Source organism: Cinclus cinclus, chromosome 7 (assembly GCF_963662255.1).
Source record: "Cinclus cinclus chromosome 7, bCinCin1.1, whole genome shotgun sequence".
Taxonomy (NCBI): Eukaryota; Metazoa; Chordata; class Aves; order Passeriformes; family Cinclidae; genus Cinclus; species Cinclus cinclus.
This window is the reverse complement of record NC_085052.1, coordinates 28806572-28821595: the sequence shown is the minus strand read 5'-3', so window position 1 is coordinate 28821595 and position 15024 is coordinate 28806572. Positions and strand designations below refer to the sequence as shown.

General features: G+C 42.9%; 1 protein-coding gene across 1 annotated transcript; it reads left to right on the top strand.

Annotated features, from left to right (window-relative positions):
* The first annotated feature begins 1924 nt into the window (after nt 1-1924).
* On the top strand, nt 1925-14741 carry CISD1 (CDGSH iron sulfur domain 1). The gene is made up of 3 exons (XM_062496270.1): nt 1925-1958; nt 7576-7781; nt 11997-14741. Exons 1-3 carry the CDS (start codon nt 1928-1930, stop codon nt 12084-12086), a joined length of 327 nt encoding a protein of 108 aa, XP_062352254.1. The 5' UTR covers nt 1925-1927; the 3' UTR covers nt 12087-14741.
* The last annotated feature ends 283 nt before the right edge of the window (nt 14742-15024 follow it).

Sequence of the window (15024 nt, the reverse complement as noted above, 5' to 3'; positions counted from 1 at the left end):
ACAAAGGACCTGCAGCCGGCCCTGTATTAGGTTTCAGGTTTTGCAGATAAGGCGGCGAACACCCCGATCCTTACTATTTCTCTTTTCTTTCCTTATCACGTATTCTCCCATTACTATTTGCCTTAAACATACTCCTCTACATTCCCCTTTAACCAATCATTTCCCAAACCAACACCATCCGTCCCCTGTTGCCGAGACGGTTTCTCGACTTTCCCTTACTGCTCCCTCTGGGCGTCCGTGTCCTTAACTATCTCTGGGAAAATGTGCAAACCATCTCAACAGTACCTCAAGGTGCCTTCGGAAGTATTTCGGGATCGTCATCCCTATAGTTGAGACCTTTTATTGGCTTTCTTTTACTGCCCCCTCTGGGCGTTCTGCCATGTTCTACTTCCCGAAGATCCCACTGAACTCACCGGTGAGATTTTCGGTGGTCCTTTCCTGTTGACTCTTCATGGACTCATCTGTCTCCCGGACAGTCTCGGGAACCCAGTCAATTGCCTGGTGCCGGCCAGTGTTGAAGGGAGCTGATCATTGAAACTGAGTTAGGTGCACCTCCAGCTTCCTTTGCAGTGTGCCGTTCCCAGACCGTGGAAAGATCTGGACAAGTTCCCATCTTCCACGAAAAAGCGACACCGTGAAAAGCCAGTGTCTCTAAAGGAGACAGAGAAGTCCTGTGACTTTATTCGAATAAAGGAAGAGTGCACAGTGGCACATGCCCTCAGGGTTTTCTCTCTCAAGGTTTTGGAGGGCGCAGCCTCCTTTTATCCTGGGCTCCCAGCTGCATGTTGGCTTCTGCCTTTCCCCATCGGCTGAGGTACTAGGAAGGTGCAGCCTTCCCGAACCGCCCCACCTATTCCCCCATTGTAGATGTAATTTCCCCCAAAAGCTCAGAAATTCAGGCTTGTGCTGACCCATTTGTCTGTTTCAGGAGTCAAAGTGTCTGGGTTCTGTAATAAACCTGCGGCTTGAAGTTGGTAGAGACATTACATATTTCAAAGATATTAATACCCATACCCTTACCCATGTTTGTAAAGTCATAAGCACACATATTTCCTGTCAAGTCCAGCCATAAACGAGGTGCCAGACTAGCGAGTCCTTAATCAGGTATAGAATTTCGATAATACTTTTTTTAAAGTAAAGAATAGTAATTCTCACATCAATACCTAAGCTTATGAGGTTCGAGGTGGCTGTCACTCGGAGGATATCGCTTTTATCGCTTTTCAGCTTCGTCTTTCCACAGCTGCACAGGAGAGGGCTCATACAGCAATGTGTCCTAAGCGTTTTGCAGAGCTGTTGGGGACTGATAGCACCGCAAGAAGAGAAGGGCGGGGCCGCGCTGAGCCAGTGTCTGTACAGCGGTGCCCAACAACCACTTTACAGCTGTAGAGGCCTCCCTGAGGGCCCTGTGCCCGGTCAGCGACAGCCCGCCCTGAGAGACCTCCCTGAGGGCCCTGTGCCCAGTCAGTGACAGCCCTCCTTGGGAGCCCGGTGCCCGGTCAATGACAGCCCTCCCTGAGGGCCCGGTGCCCGGTCAGTGACAGCCCTCCCTGAGGGCCCGGTGCCCGGTCAATGACAGCCCTCCCTGAGGGCCCGGTGCCCGGTCAGTGACAGCCCTCCCTGAGGGCCCGGTGCCCGGTCAGTGACAGCCCTCCCTGAGGGCCCGGTGCCCGGTCAATGACAGCCCTCCCTGAGGGCCCGGTGCCCGGTCAGTGACAGCCCTCCCTGAGGGCCCGGTGCCCGGTCAGTGACAGCCCTCCCTGAGGGCCCTGTGCCCCGTCAGTGACAGCCCTCCCTGAGGGCCCTGTGCCCGGTCATTGACAGCCCGCCTCTCCGCTAGGCCCTTGTCTTGCCGGGAGGCCTTTAAGGGGCGGCCCCGCGGCCATCTTGGGCAGTTGCGCGTGCGCGGTGCGGAGCGTGAGCGGGAACGATGGGGCCGGGACAGAACAGCGCCGTGAGGGGTATGGCTGGCGGGCAGTTCGAGTTGTGCGCTGATCGTAGGGCCGGGGCAGGGTCGGGGGCACGGGACCGCGGGAGCCCTTGTGTGGCGGCTCCGCCTCGCGGCTCGTGCCCCTCCGGACCCCTGGGACAAGATGGCTGGCGCTCCCCCCCGCCGTCCCGGCGGGATGCGGTGGGTTTGGAAGCGGCCGGTGGGATCCGCTCATCAGTAAAACCCCTGCTGCGGTCGGCGAGGGGAGAACGCGGTGTGGTGCCTCGGCTGAGGGGTTCCCTTTCCCCGTCCCACCCCACTGCGGTGCGAGGGCCCGGGGCCGCCGAGCTCCCGGGCCTTTGCGGGCGCTTTGGCGCTCGCCGCGGGCTCGGCCGCCCCCCAGCTTTAGCCTCTGCAGTGGGAACAGCCCGTTTCGGACAGCGCTGTTTTATTTGTCTTTCCACCTGTCTGAGTGAAAATTCGTGGAAAGCTGTAAATTTCAGAGGTTTTGTGTGTCTCCCAATGCCCGATACTGTAGAGTGGAGGTAGCGGTGACATTTGCGCTGTGTAATGATTGACTTGAATTGTACCTGAGATAGCGTTGTGTTTTGAAGGCTGTTGCACAACCGGCAGGAAGGAAAGAGTTGGGCCGGGTGGAGGATAGAATGGAGAGCTCAATTGCCTAATTTTCTCTAAAAAATGAGCTTCACATGCAGGACTGGTTTACACTTGCAAAGCTGCTCGTGGTTTATGCCCTTCATTTAGCGGGCAGATGGTTTCGTTTTTTTTTTTTTTTTTTTTTTCCCCTCCTGGGGTGGGGCAGGGTGGAGGCAGCTGGTACAGAGGATCGTGGCAAAGACTGTAGTCTAAAATGGGCTACAGTGATGGAAAGCCTTCCATCATGTTTATTCAAATGACCAAAGCTCTGAGGATGACTTGGTAATAATTTGCATCCAGGTTATGTTCCCAACGGCAGCTTGCTTTCATTTATAATCTTGCAAGAATTAGAACAGTTCCTAGACCCTAGAAATTAAACAGAAAAACTTACTGGAGATGGGAGAAGACTATGATCCTGAAAATGAAATATTCAGAATATGAAACTGAAAATATCCTCATTATCTAAGGAAAGCATAGGAGTAACTGATGGGACTAGTCTGGAGGGTGCTCTTTTTAGATGACAGCATTAGGTTTTTGTGATTTCTGAAGAGACTAAGCTTGATCAATGCTTTGTGATTGGCAGGTTACAGTTCTTCCTCTGTCTGGCATGTGTCTCAGGCTGATGAACTTTGAAAGTAATTTATTATGTAGTGGAAACGAGACACCAGAAACTTACCATATTTTTGTGAGATTTAATTCGTGGTAGCAGTGGGGGAGTTACTTGCTTCTGTGCATGTGTGCCCTTCGAAAGGCAGTGAGTAACACAGCTAATGCTTTTTTTCTGAGAGGTGTGGTTGTTTGCAGGTGTGACCAACCACAGATCTGATCACGGTGACTTGTCTTTTACTGCTTCTTGGTGAAATCCAATAATCTTTTCCCCTCAGTTGGCCTCTCTGCCATACATCTTCAGTTAAATTAAACCTGCCAGTCATAATCTCATTTTTTGTGGATGCTGTGGAGTGGTAGAAGTGATTTTGTTGGCTGGAGTGCTTGGCTTTTACTGTTAGGCTCTATGTGCATCCAGTTATCCTGGATGACTCTTCAGTAAGTGAGTAGTATGTGTTTCTCCAGCACTCCTTTCGTTAGGGGTAGTGACACTACTGGACTGTCATGAGCAACCTTTCACAGTAGTAGTCTCTTCATTGGCAACAAAATGAGGAGAAAAATGCTTGAAAGTTACAAGCACTTCTGGAGACATAAAATACAGTTTTTCTTGTCTGGTGTTACTACTCTGTGACTTTTGAATAACATAAATTTTAAAATTTAAACATTTTCTGAGCCGCAGAAGTAACCTGAATATTGCTTCTTAGGATGGTCTTGGACTAATTCTGTCAGGGTGTAGCTCTCCCCAATAATGTTGATAGTTGCTAGAATGTAAATTGATCTGAGTTCTCACCAAGAATCTTGGTGGAGGCAAGACGGCTTCACTTTCTTAGTCCACTTCTCAGTGCGGGTGGGAAATGTGTGTTTTGCTGTGGATAAAGTCTCTAGGAGCTCTCTAGCTCATCTAAAAACTCCCTCTGTACTGTAGATCTGGAAACATCCAGAGCCATGTTCTAGATGTTTAGAGAAAGGAGAGAGGAGAAACTTTGATCTAAATCTCTTTCATTAGGATATACAGAAGAGAATAAATCCCTACCAGTGTGTCATTGCCGTTCTCATCTCTGATTTTTTTTTTTTTTTTTTTTTTTTTTTTACTTCTGTGCTCTGCCTGCTCTCCTGGGACTTCATTCTTTGAATTTATTTCCTTCTTTCCATCTCTCTTGCTGTCTTTTCTCTCCTTTGTTTTGTTAATTTTTCTGGAGTTTTAGCCAAGCTTTTTTTCCATTGCTTAGCGCTTACAACAGAAAACCAGTTTTTTCTGCAGTGTTACACAGGCCCGTTTTATCTTGTCTTGTAACACTCTGGTTTGGTATTATACCAGAATTGGGAGTTCTTTAATAATAACTTAGAAGTTGCTCCTGCTGCTTTTTATTTTAAGAAGAAATAAAAACCCTTTGACACTCCACATCAGTGTCACTCTGTTAACAGATGCCTCATGCATGACCTTAAGAGTTTGGCAGCAAACTGTTGAATTGGCACCAGAGGTCTTTTGAAACAGTTCAGAGTATTTAAAAATAAAAGTGCTCTTCTAGGTGCATTTTTTGCTTAACTTAGATTAAATGGATGTTCCAGCTTTACCAGATCTGTGTGTGAAACAAAACCTAATGCCTCTGAAACCCTGTAGGATGATTTAATAGGGAGTCTGTTGCATAAATTCAAATATTTCTTCTAAATTTTCATTATATTTAATAAGTAAATTCTAGAATTTAAAGAATAAGACTTCTTTAAATGTTTGGATCTAATGCATTATTGGTTGATACAATTTTCTATCCTGAAAGGGGAAAAGTGAAGTTGCTCCAGGGAAGTGACACAAAAAGGTAATACAGAAAAGAGATTCCTTTGTTACAAGAAAAAAATACCTGAAGCTGTTGATATATATATAGAGCTTGCCTGTGTGTGTAAAGGTTGACTCTGGCCCTTGGGAGAAGAGGTAGAAGATCACTGCAAGATGAGATGATGATTTAATTCGTGATCCCTGCTTGCTGAGCTGGATCTGATGTGCACAGTTCTGGGGGATGGCCCAGGGGATGTCAGAGGGATCTGGGTTGGCTGCACATGTGCAGAACAGCTCTTCTGAATGTGCTGCTGAATTTTAGTACAGATTTCTCTTGTTTGTAGTGAGTCACAGAAATATTATCAATTTTTTTTTCTCTTCCTGTTTGCTAAGTTGTCTTGGACTTTTGGATAGGTACTTACAGCTTCCTTAAAGGGTGCTTCAGTTACAGGAGCCAACTGTGGTCTTCATTAAAGTCACTCTTTCTCCTTAGATTTCATAAGGGAATGGATATGGTCCCCCTGTCCCCTTACCACTTACTTAAAATGTAGGTGAAGTTTTGGACCGTTGGCAGTGCATTGGTAGCAGCTTGGGCAGTCCTTGCAATTGTTGCTTCCCCAAAAGCTATGCAATGAGCAGTCCCTTGAATTTGCTTTGGCTGTTGTAGCTGCACTTGACATTTCATCACGGGTCACTTCAAAGTTCTACCCAGCAGGTCTCTGAGCTTGCTGAGCACCTCCTCCCTGCCTGCAGGCCTGCTCCAGTGAGACAGGGAAGGAGAACTGCAGTGGCTTTTCTTGGGAGAGCTGCTGTCTTGGATCTAAACTGTAGCTGTTCTTTTGATTAGTTTGGGCTGTTGTGCTAAATTAAAGCAAATTTTCATAGAACCCTTTTTAATATTTAATTTCTTTATTAAAATTAATGCATTACTCTGGGGAATAAAGGGTGAGAACTCACTGGATGGATATAAAACACAGTATTCAAAACATGGTCTCTGAGGCTTTTATTGTCTTAAGGAGCTGGGTAGTTGGGAAACATGCCTGCCTGTACCTTAATATCACCTTACTGTTACAGGAAGGGTTTGTCACTCATTAGTGGGGCAGGTCTCAGTGTTGTTGGTCTCTTCTGTGTCATTTGCTAAGAAGATGAACACTGAAGGATTTCTGCATCTTTTACTCCTTTAGTAAGACACTTTTAGAGTGATCTTACAGAGCTGCAGACACTGTATAGATGACTGTGTAATTCCACATATTGCTACAGCCAGACACAGTGTGAATCAATGTGGTGCCTATGAGCTAGCACAGTGTTTTAGCTGAGGACAGGGCTTAATACAGGTTTTAGGAAAGTCTGTGCAACAGGGACACGAAACCTTGATGCTTTTAGTCCAAGCTCACAGTAGAAATACAGCAAGTTGGTCATGGAAAGAAGCAAGAGCTAACAAAGGCTTTTATTTCTTTCTAGACTTGCACGTAGTGATGTCTCTTGCTCCACAGATACCATCTGTCTTGGCATCTTACAAATGCAGTTAAAACATAGGCTAGGATAGAAATTCCCAACTGGAGACCACTGTAATTTTATTCAGTTCCGTAAATGTGCTGAAACTTAAATTCCTGTTTATTTGTCTGTAAACAGAACTTGCAGTACATGCGTATGTAGAAGTGGTGGATAAAAAGCAAAGAAAGAGCAACCACTTGTTACTCTGAGAGGAAACAACCGGACCTGGTGCTGAAACCTGAACCTTTGAGCCAAAGTCCAGCATATTTTCATGAAGCAGAGAGAAAACATTAGAGCCACAGGAAAATAGAAAACTGCTTGCAGGAATGGACATTGTACTAAGAAAGACTGCAAAAATTTTATTGGTAAATAAAGGGAGGAAAAGTGAGGATGAGAAGTGGGGGCAAGAGAATTTTTTTAATGAAAGTTGTCTTGTAGAGATTCAGGACTTAATCTAGTTAAAATAAATGTGTGCTATTATTCTTAAATACAATCTTTTTGGATCCTTGTTCTTTCTTTTATACCATTGTAGGGATTTAATCTAAGATGACTTTTGCTACTGGTGATAGTATATTTAATAATTTTCCCACTGCCAAACAACTGGTTTTAGGTTTTTTAGTTACAAAGATGGATTTTATTAAAGCTACTCAGTGCCCATACCTTTGGGGGGAAGAACCTGGTTTTGGGTTGTTTGGTGCCGACTGTTCTTTAGTGACTTTCTTGCAATTGAAACAAACAACACAGTTGTTTTGCTTCTACAGGATGTACTTACACCTGGTTTAATATGCTGAACTTTGAAACAATGTACTACTGATGTTAGTATCAGTTAGTATTGCGACATAGAAAAGTAAAAAACAAAAGAAAACCATGAAAAGTCTGGCAAGTGTAGAAAGGACTTAAGCGAAGAAGAACTCTGATCAACAGAAAAGAGCAAATTAACTACGTGACTGTCAAAGGAAAATACTCTTCTAAAATAAAGAGTTACTACTACAGAACAAAAAGATCTGTTGGAAAGTAAGAAGGTGTTGCTGCAAGCATAAAAGCATTTACTGCTGAGCAGTTTTAATAAAACATAGTGGTCAAAAGCTAACAGTCTATTCTTTTTCTTCTTTTATTCTAGTTGAATGGATTGCTGCAGTCTCCTTAGCTGCTGGAGCAGCTGCTGTTGGATATCTAGCTTACAAAAAATTTCTCTCAAAGGACAAATGCTTTAAAGCAATGGTGAATCCCCATATCCAGAAGGATAACCCCAAGGTAGTCCATGCCTTTGATATGGAAGATCTGGGAGACAAGGCTGTGTATTGTCGTTGTTGGAGGTCTAAGAAGGTAAGAGAATAAGGAATACATCCAGTGTTGTTCATGTGCATGCATCTTCCAGCAGAATAATACTGCTTTATTTAGAGGAAGCTAACCTCTTTTCACCTAAGTTACCCTGCACTGAGATGTAGCAATATTCTTATCTGTAGAACTACACAGATTTGTGCTGATGCTCAGAGTAAAGTCTGCAGATCAGTGCTAATAGTGGACAAAATGATTTTGTAGCTCTGAAGAAGATCTCTTGAAAAGAGAGCAACTGTCTGGAGCATGATCAAGAATGGCAGATACCATTTTGTGTGCTACCTGTGCTAATACTGAGGCTTATCCACAGCTATTGGCTTGTGGGCAGTAGGAGCTCAGGAAACACAGTCTGTGAGGATCTGAAACACCTCTTTTTGGAGAGAGTTGGAAGCTTAGAAGATACCTTCCTAGTACTACATGGTGTATGCCAGTGCAATCAGAGTGGCATACTTTAAGTTTCTGTCTTTGTGCAATTAGAAGTCTGGCCTAAATAGTGGTCCAGCTTGCTTGCATTTGAAGTTGGGTTGCTTCAGTTGTCTTAAATTAGTGATAACCTAGCCTGTCAATAACAGTACCTCAGATTAAATCTGATCTTGGAGATGTGTGGCACCTGATGTAGCTGAGATGTATATACTTCATTTGTAATGCTAGTTCTGGGATCTGCAATGAGAAAAAGCAGATTGCATGATAAATCCTGTCCATTTACAGCTGGTGCACATTTTAAAGCTTTTTTAGGAGGTGCCACCCTAAAATAATACAAACCTTCAGAGCCAGATAACTACCTTGAAATTTAGCTCTTTCCTCCAGGGAGGTGAATACTCAAGTTCTCAAGTCTTAGACATTGGTCTCATTAGGCCAAACTCAGTTACAGTTACAGATGCTGTAACTTCAGATTCTTGCTTGTTGTCAGATCTGACTTCATTACCTTGCAGGTAACTCAGGAGCTTACACATTTGTACCTGAATTCAGTTTTACAGTGTAACACTGCTAAGGATTAAACAGCATTATTATTTTATGATGAAGTAGTGCTGTGGAAGTGGCCTTACCATCTTTATTCTGTCTGGAGTCTGAACTGAAGAAACCTTACTTGAACCCTGGTGTTTGTGCTTTCTGCTTCCCATTCAGTCTTCTAAACAGAAATGGAAGACAGTGTCTGATTCTACTGGTTGCATTGCAGCTCCTGCCAATTGTTTGCTATTATTTGATACTACCCTTTTTTTGGTGTGAAATAAAAACCTTAAGAAGTATGTTTTGGAATATGTTTAAGCGATATTGTCAGTTTAGGAACATAATGCCCTACTGTGTTAGAAAGAAAGTAGATGGCTAAAATGAGTGCATTCTTAGAATTCTCATCTGAAGGGTCTTGTAAAGGCATTTAGGAAGTCAGTGGAAGTTTTGGAAGGTATTTGTTTCCTTTTACTGCTGCTTAATAATAAGTATTTTAGTTAAACTGTCCCACTTCAAAGACTGTAGTTTCTACTTCTATTGCCTTCCTCTTGCCTTGAGGGCCTGACCTTGCAGCATGGGTAGTATAACCTTTAATAGGGTTTGTGTGCTTCTCATATTTGTTATTGCCAAACAGTAATAAAATACATAATTTCTACATGCTTGTCATCTTTGGAAGTAGTCAGCTAGGCATTATCTGGCTCTTATATTTCTCAAACTGTTTAAATTTGTAATTATATGGTATCAGAACATGGAATGTGCATACTTTCAATGCTGGAAATGCATTAAGTATCTGCTGTGTTTTTGTTAAATAGGTGCATGTAAAGGCTAGGAGAAATGTCTTTTTGTGTCACTCTGTGTACTTGTCTTGAGATTCAGGCTCACCTGAGGCATGAGCCTGTTAATAGAACTAGTACCACTAGGAACCACGGGATGTTTCTGTTGCACTAATGGTGTGCATGCACTTAGAGCTGACCCCATGTGGTGTTCCTCCTCTACACAGAATAACAAACCAGTTGGACTATACCAGAGTATTTTAAAGTAACTCTTGAAAAAAGAGCAGTCGTTGTAGTTTTGTTTTTTTTTCCCCCTGAAGTTGTGTACTTAAAAGGCTTTTGTGCTGGCCAAAGTCTTTGTAGAATGTATGTGTTTTGAAAAAACACATGTAATATCTTGAAATAAGTTTGTCTTGGCATGTAATTATCTGTTAATAGTAAATGAGTGGTTCTTTAAGTGATCCTTTTCTGTTCAGTGTTGTGTTCTGCTGGCACTTTGTAAATGTCCAGTTTAGTGAAAAAACCCAGTGCTCAAACTTACCAGTGTAGAGGCAAGAGTTTTGTCTTTAAATTGTAATTAAAATTAGAACACTTGTTTTCTTGTCTTCATTTTTGGGTGTGAGTTGGGAGAGTGGGATTAATTTGCTAGCTTTTTACAATGACCTGCAGGCTCTGTGTCTTCCAGAGAAGTATTAGTTTCTGGGTTGAGGAGTACTGCTGCAGACTGTCAGGAGAAATAATGACAGAGAATCCAAATGTGTTCAGTGGCAAGGGAGATCAGTTGAGCTGTCCAGATCACTGTATAGTTCCCCTGGGGTTTGAGCTTCAGCCTCTATGGCTGTTATCCTGCTTTATTTTTTATGAGGGATGAACACATTGTGTCAGGCCCAATATCCCTCTATGCAGTATCTGGTCTTCAAGCTGACCAAGTGAGTGCTCTGGGAAAATGGTGTTTGGTTTGGTGTTTTTCCCTGAGAAGCTCAAGTCCAGTGTACCAGCCTCTGGGAGTCAGTGTTTTCAGACCAGCTGACAGTAGGATGAATGCAGAGCAGTCTCCACTGGTAGCTATTAAATATATCTGGATACTGTCTGAACCTAGGAATCCCACTGTTTTTATTGCTTGAAAACTTGAAGCGATGCTGTTGATGTAGCTGGACTTTGGGTTGCCTCCTTGGAGCTTGTGAGATGTTAATGTCTGATGGAAGCTGTGTCATTGCATCTGTCAAGACCAGTGAACTGTAGTGTTGCATGGAAAAACTGGCCCAGGAACATCTGCTGTTGAAAGCTGATCAGTGTCCCAGAAACATACATTTGTGTTTGCTCAGATTTTGTCCAAGCATCTGTAACTCCTTGTTCATTGAGTCACAAGTGACTGATGGGATGAGAAAGTTTCTCCATGAACCAACTTACGTGAGCACTCTCTGAATTAAAGGTTTCTTTATTCAGAAATATTGCATGTCATTTTTAGCCTAGGTTTTGATATTTCATTACTGTGAAAAGCCAGAAGAAACCTCCACACCTCATCTCTCTTCTTCCCTCCCAGTATTATCCTTGCAGACAAGGTGGTGTTATTTTTAAAGGTCTATATATTGTTTCATTGTATTGGTTTTGTGCACTACTTTGAAATCTTTTATTATAAGCATGGGTGCTAGGGTATTAATGCTCTTCGAAGGCTGTGACTGAAGTAGGAACACTGAGATCAGTGGAATGTTGAATACTGACTGTGATGGTACTACAAGAGGACAGTACTGTTGAAAAGGCAAAAGCTGAGTAATGCCCAACTTAGAGTCCCATTACTTCTAGGCAAACAAAATTGTAACTGAATGCAGAATACCGGTGTGTGTGATTTCTGTGTGATCATCTCCAGAGTTTCCTGTGCAGAGATGGTGTAGCCCTGAAAATGCATCCTTGAGAAGTGATGGGATCCAGCCTGGCTGCCTCACAGAATGTCTTTTGGCTCTTCCATGTGATAAGAGCATCCCAGGAACAGTATCTAGCACTTCTCTGGGATCTGGGCAGTTAGAGCTGGCTAAAGGAGGCCCTGTAATTCTTGCTCTGACCAGCCTGTTCTGGGGTGGGGTTTTTTAATGGAACAGATAGTTCTTCAAATTACTTTTAAGTGATGTGGCTCTTAAGGGCAGCACTGAAGAACTGTGGGGCAAGGTTGAGAGTAAGATAGACCAGCTAGGTTACAGCTGAAGGTCTGCTCAGGCTGTAGTTTTGTCCTGGTCACCTGAGACAGGAGTACCAAAGAGTGGAGTTTGGTGGCTGCTTTTTTAGAACAAGCTTCTTATCTGCTCTACACTCTATAAGGATAAAGTTAGTGTTCAGCCAAAACTCAGGGAGACCTGAGATGCTGCATAAAAGTTGAGGTCTGGGGTTTCAGTGTATTTAATGAGAAAATGCCTAATAAACTTCCAGCCTAGGTTCTTAGTTCTGATTCTGGATGTACTTTAGATGTGTTTATTCTTTCTTTTTTCAGTTCCCACTGTGTGATGGCTCTCACACAAAGCACAACGAGGAAACTGGTGACAACGTTGGGCCTCTGATCATCAAGAGGAAGGAGGCGTAGAGTGGACAGTAGAAGCTACAGAATCAATGTCTGACAAATCTTCTGTTCTCTTGTAATTGGGGGGAAAAACCCACTAATTCTTTGTCATATGCCTGAAGACTTCCCAATGTATATACATCAGGCTTCAGCATGTGTATTTTCTCTGGTGCTTGTTGTCTTTCAATCACTACAATGCATAATTTACTAAGTAGTCATGGTTTAAATTTTTTGTCCTGTAAAGTGTGTGTACACTCTCGCTGACTGTGAGACTAAAATGAGGCACAGAATGTATTTAATCAGGAAATAGGTATTAAATTATTTCAATTTAGATACTGAAATCCTGGAGAGTTCTAAAGTCACAGAGCTGGATAGATGTCCATGTAAAAGGCAGTGGCAGTGAAGAAATCAGTGCCATCTTAATCTCTGATTATGCTGCATTTTCTGCAGGTGTCACATTTGTCCTTTTAGACTACTGTGCTGTATGGCTTTTGTAAAAGAACCAATTCAAAATTGCTAGCTATGAACAGACAACAGAAAAGGCTGAAAGTAAGATGGGGCTGGAGGGCAACTTTACCTTAGATTTTTACAGCAGTATTTAAACTTGACCCTACTTCGATTTGGTATCAAGAAAATACTAATCTAAACTGTGGACCTGTATTTAGACTAGGACTAGGGAAATTATTTCTGAGAGATTTCCTAACAGATGAGTTGAATGACACAAAGTGCTCCAAGAGAAATGGCCGGGGGGGGGGAAGGTTTGTTTTTGCTGTTGGAGAAAGCCTTAGTTTCACTTGCAGTCCTTCAGTGAAGCCACCTTCCCAGACCACAGGATGCTTCTCTGGAGTGGTTATGCTGATTAATTCTAGAAGCTAAAATAAAAACTAAAACCCCACCCATCATCACCATCTGCTTCACTATTGCACTGGCTGGTTCTAGAAAGCTTTTCCTACTGAGAAGGGAGGAGGCATACTTCTCTTACTATGTGGCCTTAGGCTCTATGTGTCTTAACTCCTGCCTCCCTGGGCTGCTAATGGTGTTTAGCTGATTTTACCAAAAAATCCTGGCATGGAAGAAGAAAGGCTTTGAAAATAGACAGGAACAAGAAGGGAGGGAAGGATGAGACAGAGAGAGATCTTACCCTCCTTACCCATGGCACTTGTCTTCTTGTTTGGCATGGTTGCATTAATGGCTGTCACGTTGGTTTCCTTAAACAGCTTGGATTTGTTAACACACATGTGAGTACAATGTAAAACCCAAAGAGTGGGGCAGCAGGGGGCAATTTTGTATTAAACCCAATCCATTAGTGTAACTGTGGCCTGCATAAGATGGAGCTCTGAATGTCCTGGGACAGAAACTACCTCAGGGCTAGATGAAAGGCCTTGTTAAGAAGCTGACATTTTAGCCTGGACCCTTAAGGATTCTTCAGATGATCAGGGCAGGAGAGGTTCTATTTGCTTTAGTTTTTAAAGGGTGGTTGGTACAGTTGGTTAAAACAGATGTTTTGCATAGTCTGTATGTTATGGCTTTCAGAGACTGAGGTCTTGGCCAATTGGTCTGGATTTGGGCAGAAGGCATAAAACGTAAAGAAGGAGGCACAGGTAGAGAAAGGTGGGGTGTCAGAGTAAGGGCACTACTGTCCAAGAGACCTCTACTTGAAAGAAGTTGCTGTTAAATACATCAGTTTGTCTTTTCTGTCTGTCTTGAGTGTAAAAACACTTGATTTTTTTACTTTGCTGAGTACTAATGCATATGGAAAGTTGTTTTAACCTTAAATTATCAAATACATTTTATCCAAAGCAAAGTAACTTCTGTATTATTAGAATATGACACTGGATATTTCTGTATTTCTGTCAAATACACATTTGAGCTCATCTTAATCTCAAGGCTGTAAAGTCTGTGTTCTCATGGGTATGCTCTTTCTTTCAGTAGTGCTGTACAGTGCTCCTGTAGTCATTAACCTGTGTCTGGAGTGGATTTTCCTTCTGAGATTCCTTTTCCTGTCAACATCAAAGCCTGGCTGTTCCTGAAGGAATAGGAATTCAGTATTAATGGTCTGGGGAATTAAGTCCTGAAGTTTCAGATGAATCTCCTGAGTAAAACTACTTTGTGGAGTTTGCCAGTAAAATATTTCTGGGAGTTTTGGTGTCAGGGAAGTAGGTCCTGTGGGAAGTTTTTATTCCTGGGAAGGACAGTCACAGAAGCAGAGTCTGTGTTGATTTACATCCTGGTGACTTTTGTTTTGGAGAAGTGTTGTATTTCTGAATGTTGATTTGAGTGTTTGGATCTTAATTAGAGGCGCATACAATTCCTGTACTGTACCTTATTTATGCAGGCTTTTGAAATGTGTTAAGAGAGTCTTGGATTTGAAGAAACAAACTTAACCAAGTAGTCTCAATGAGCAGCACAGAGAACACTAATTTTTTTCTCTTAGTACCATAATAGGTCACAACGTTCTAATGGGTGGAGTGCTTGACTGTTCCAGTATTTCCCTAAGTCTCTTTCTTTAGTGCTTTCCTCAAATAATCTCTAGAGTATGAAGTGCATTAGTTACATTTCTACCAGTTTTAACCATAAAGAAATGATGCAAATGTGCAATTTTGACCTCAGATTGAAACTCCTAATAGAAAACCTTCAAAAATTAAAGCAGGGAAAAATCCCTGGCACAGAGTAAAACTATTTCTGCTCCTCATTGCTATTTTCAGCATGCAAGTGTTTGTTGGGAAGGCCAGGTCAAGAAATTAAAGTACTGATTCTTGAGTAACTGAGTGTGATTCATCCAAATAGTGTGAATGTCAGGTATTTGAGTGCTTCTACAGTCAGGATCCTTGAGTGGGAGAGGCTGTAAGTTACAGGTATTGCCTGCAGGTTTCATTGGAGCACTCTTTAGTCTGCAGGCTGCGGAGGCACTGGAGGCTGGAAACAGAGGCCGCGTGTCCTGGTTTGACGCTGACCAAATGCC

Excerpts from the sequence above, each read along its gene's own strand:
- CISD1 (XM_062496270.1), top strand. The coding sequence starts at position 1,928 with ATGGGGCCGGGACAGAACAGCGCCGTGAGGG. Across the intron at positions 1,959-7,575 it reads ACAGAACAGCGCCGTGAGGG|TTGAATGGATTGCTGCAGTC; the intron begins GTATGGCTGGCG and ends CTTTTATTCTAG. Across the intron at positions 7,782-11,996 it reads GTTGTTGGAGGTCTAAGAAG|TTCCCACTGTGTGATGGCTC; the intron begins GTAAGAGAATAA and ends TTCTTTTTTCAG.